The following is a 2,500-nucleotide window of genomic DNA, read 5'->3' on the forward strand; positions in this document are numbered from 1 at the left end:
TAATCAAGTTTTAACTGAAATGCATGAATTTCATACTGCAATGCATACAACTATGAAGACCTCCCTAATTACGTTTGTCTTTGGTCTGTATACATGCATGTTTGTGCACTTTTGTGTGTGCGTGTGCGTGTGCGTGTGCGTGTGCGTGTGTGTATGTTGTGTCCCCATCTGTCCATCCAGATCTCCATCTTGTCGGTGGCTGACGCGGTGCGCTTCTGCGTGCTGGACCAGTGCTACAAGAGCTTCCTGTCGCCGGCCACCAGCGAGACCAAGAGGAAGATGACCACCTTCATCAGCAACATCAAGGCCTCCGACAGCCCTACGCAGCACGCCGCAGGCTTCCAGAAGGCCTTTCAGCTGCTACGCAACACCACCAACGCCATCAAGCACCACAGAAGTATGAGCTATCGCTGTATTGCTGTAGTGTTGTGCAGAAACTTTAGCAATGAATGGGTCAATGACGTTTTAGTAGTTGGCCACGTCAGGGTGGTGCAACCACAGCCACTATTGTATGGATTATTTTGTTTTATTTTTTTCTGGATTATCTAAGAAGCATGTTCATTGTAGTACATTCATTACCAATTACTTATTTATTTATGAGCATTAGCTATGATTGTGTGTAGTGGAAAGTGTGCACATCCAGCAAAAAAGCATCAGCAGGTGCCAAATCAAAAAACTGTCACATGTAGGAGCGGGAAAGGATCTGCACACTGCTTGCAAAAGACTTAATTTATTAGGAGCAACGTTTCGATCATAGATCTTCTTCGAAACGTTGCTCCTAATAAATTAAGTCTTTTGCAAGCAGTGTGCAGATCCTTTCCCGCTCCTACATTAGCTATGATTGTACCACCTGACGTCTGAGCCCAAAAAAAACCATTGACCCAAATATGTTTTAATTTGGCTTTTAAAAGGCCTAACACCACACCCGTACAAGACTCATTAGCCTTCAATTGTTCATGATAATTGGTTAACAATTTTAGAGCAATATGTTTCATTTGGCATGCAGCAGCTCTGCCATTTCCTAGTTACTGCAGCTTTATAGGCGATTTTGGTTCCATTTTGCTAACAGAACACTTTTCTGCTTTGCAGCATCACCAATCACTACACCAGAACGATACTCACTAGATTCCCATTGCCCATAATGACTAAACTCTCAGCTTTAGTATTATTAGCCTCTGCGGGAATGAATGAAGATGTTTCAATTTGTGTTCTATGGCGTTTTAGCGTCTTAAACTAATGACTTATGACTACTGACTCATGTACAGTAGAACAAAATCCTATATGCACTTGACACATTAATGTAGTGTCTTGACCTCATGCTGTAGTATTTATCATGCATAAGTATGGAATTCAAAATTGTGGGTCCGTTGTCTTATCCTGTTGTTCCCCTGCCTTCTGTGTGCCTGGTGCCACAGCCACGGACATGGTTATCATCTACCTGTCCTCGGGGCTGACGTCGCGGGACGGCTCGGAGCAGGAGAAGAGGGCCACGCTCAGCATGGTGAAGGAGGAGAATCGCCACCTCAACAACTCTGTCATGATCCTCACCTACGCCCTCATGAACGGTACAATATGCACCACCCTCAAGAAACTTCTTCTGTGTGGCTTCAGTATGCTGCACACTGTGAACGCGTACTGCCAGCAGGTTGATCGTAAATGATATAATGCCCTATGGGATAGATTTGAACTTAAACTGTACCCTGCACTGCAGTACATCCAGTCTCGAACTTGGTACCTCTCACTTGCTGCCCCAAACGGCAAGCTCATGGGTTCAATTCCCCCAGAGCTCCAGCTCTGATTACCGTCTCTGTGATTGAAATCAGAAGCAGGAAAAGGAGGACTAAGAAGGCTATAAACAAAGAGAGGCCTGTGTACTGTATACAGTAGCTGTCCTCTTCTAGTGCTGTGTGTGTGTTATATTATGCTATAGTGGTGTGCTGTCTTCCCTTCCTCCATCTCCGCAGTCACGCAAGTCCAAACACTCAAATGCGGAATGGAAATGGGGAGGTGGTTTACCCGTTGTCTGTAAGTGGGGGTTTTAAGCGACTTAAGCCAAACAAGAGCGCTGGATGTAAACATACATGTACAGACACACAGACACTCACACACAGACACTCACACACACACACACACACACACACACACACACACACACACACACACACACACACACACACACACACACACACACACACACACACACACACACACACATACACACACACACACACACACACTCTCTCTCTCTCTCTCCTCGGTAGGGCTTTCCCACAAGGCTGTGGGCTGTGTGCCACCACTGCTCTTAGCAGGAAGGGGCTACTGGCTCACTCGATGGCCTCACTGCTGATTGGCCAGATCAAGAGGGGATCTGATTTCCTTTGCTCTTGACTCAGCTGATCCTCTGTAAGTGTAGCCTGTGTTGGCTGTCTCTCTGTTACATTGCTAAGTAACAGCACTGCCAGTCTGCCATTTTTCGGCCAGCCAACACGGTAAAAAAAAT

At 45.9% G+C, this 2,500-nt stretch overlaps 1 protein-coding gene across 1 annotated transcript in view; it reads left to right on the forward strand.

Annotated features, from left to right (window-relative positions):
* Positions 1-2,500, forward strand: part of cachd1 (cache domain containing 1) — a 122,859-nt gene that overhangs the window by 77,425 nt on the left and 42,934 nt on the right. Inside the window, exons 7-8 of the mRNA XM_063201805.1 lie at positions 181-397; positions 1,416-1,565. Coding sequence (XP_063057875.1) covers positions 181-397; positions 1,416-1,565 — 367 coding nt within the window. The remainder of the gene's footprint in view (positions 1-180; positions 398-1,415; positions 1,566-2,500) is intronic.

Source organism: Engraulis encrasicolus, chromosome 6 (assembly GCF_034702125.1).
Source record: "Engraulis encrasicolus isolate BLACKSEA-1 chromosome 6, IST_EnEncr_1.0, whole genome shotgun sequence".
In the NCBI taxonomy this organism is placed as follows: Eukaryota; Metazoa; Chordata; class Actinopteri; order Clupeiformes; family Engraulidae; genus Engraulis; species Engraulis encrasicolus.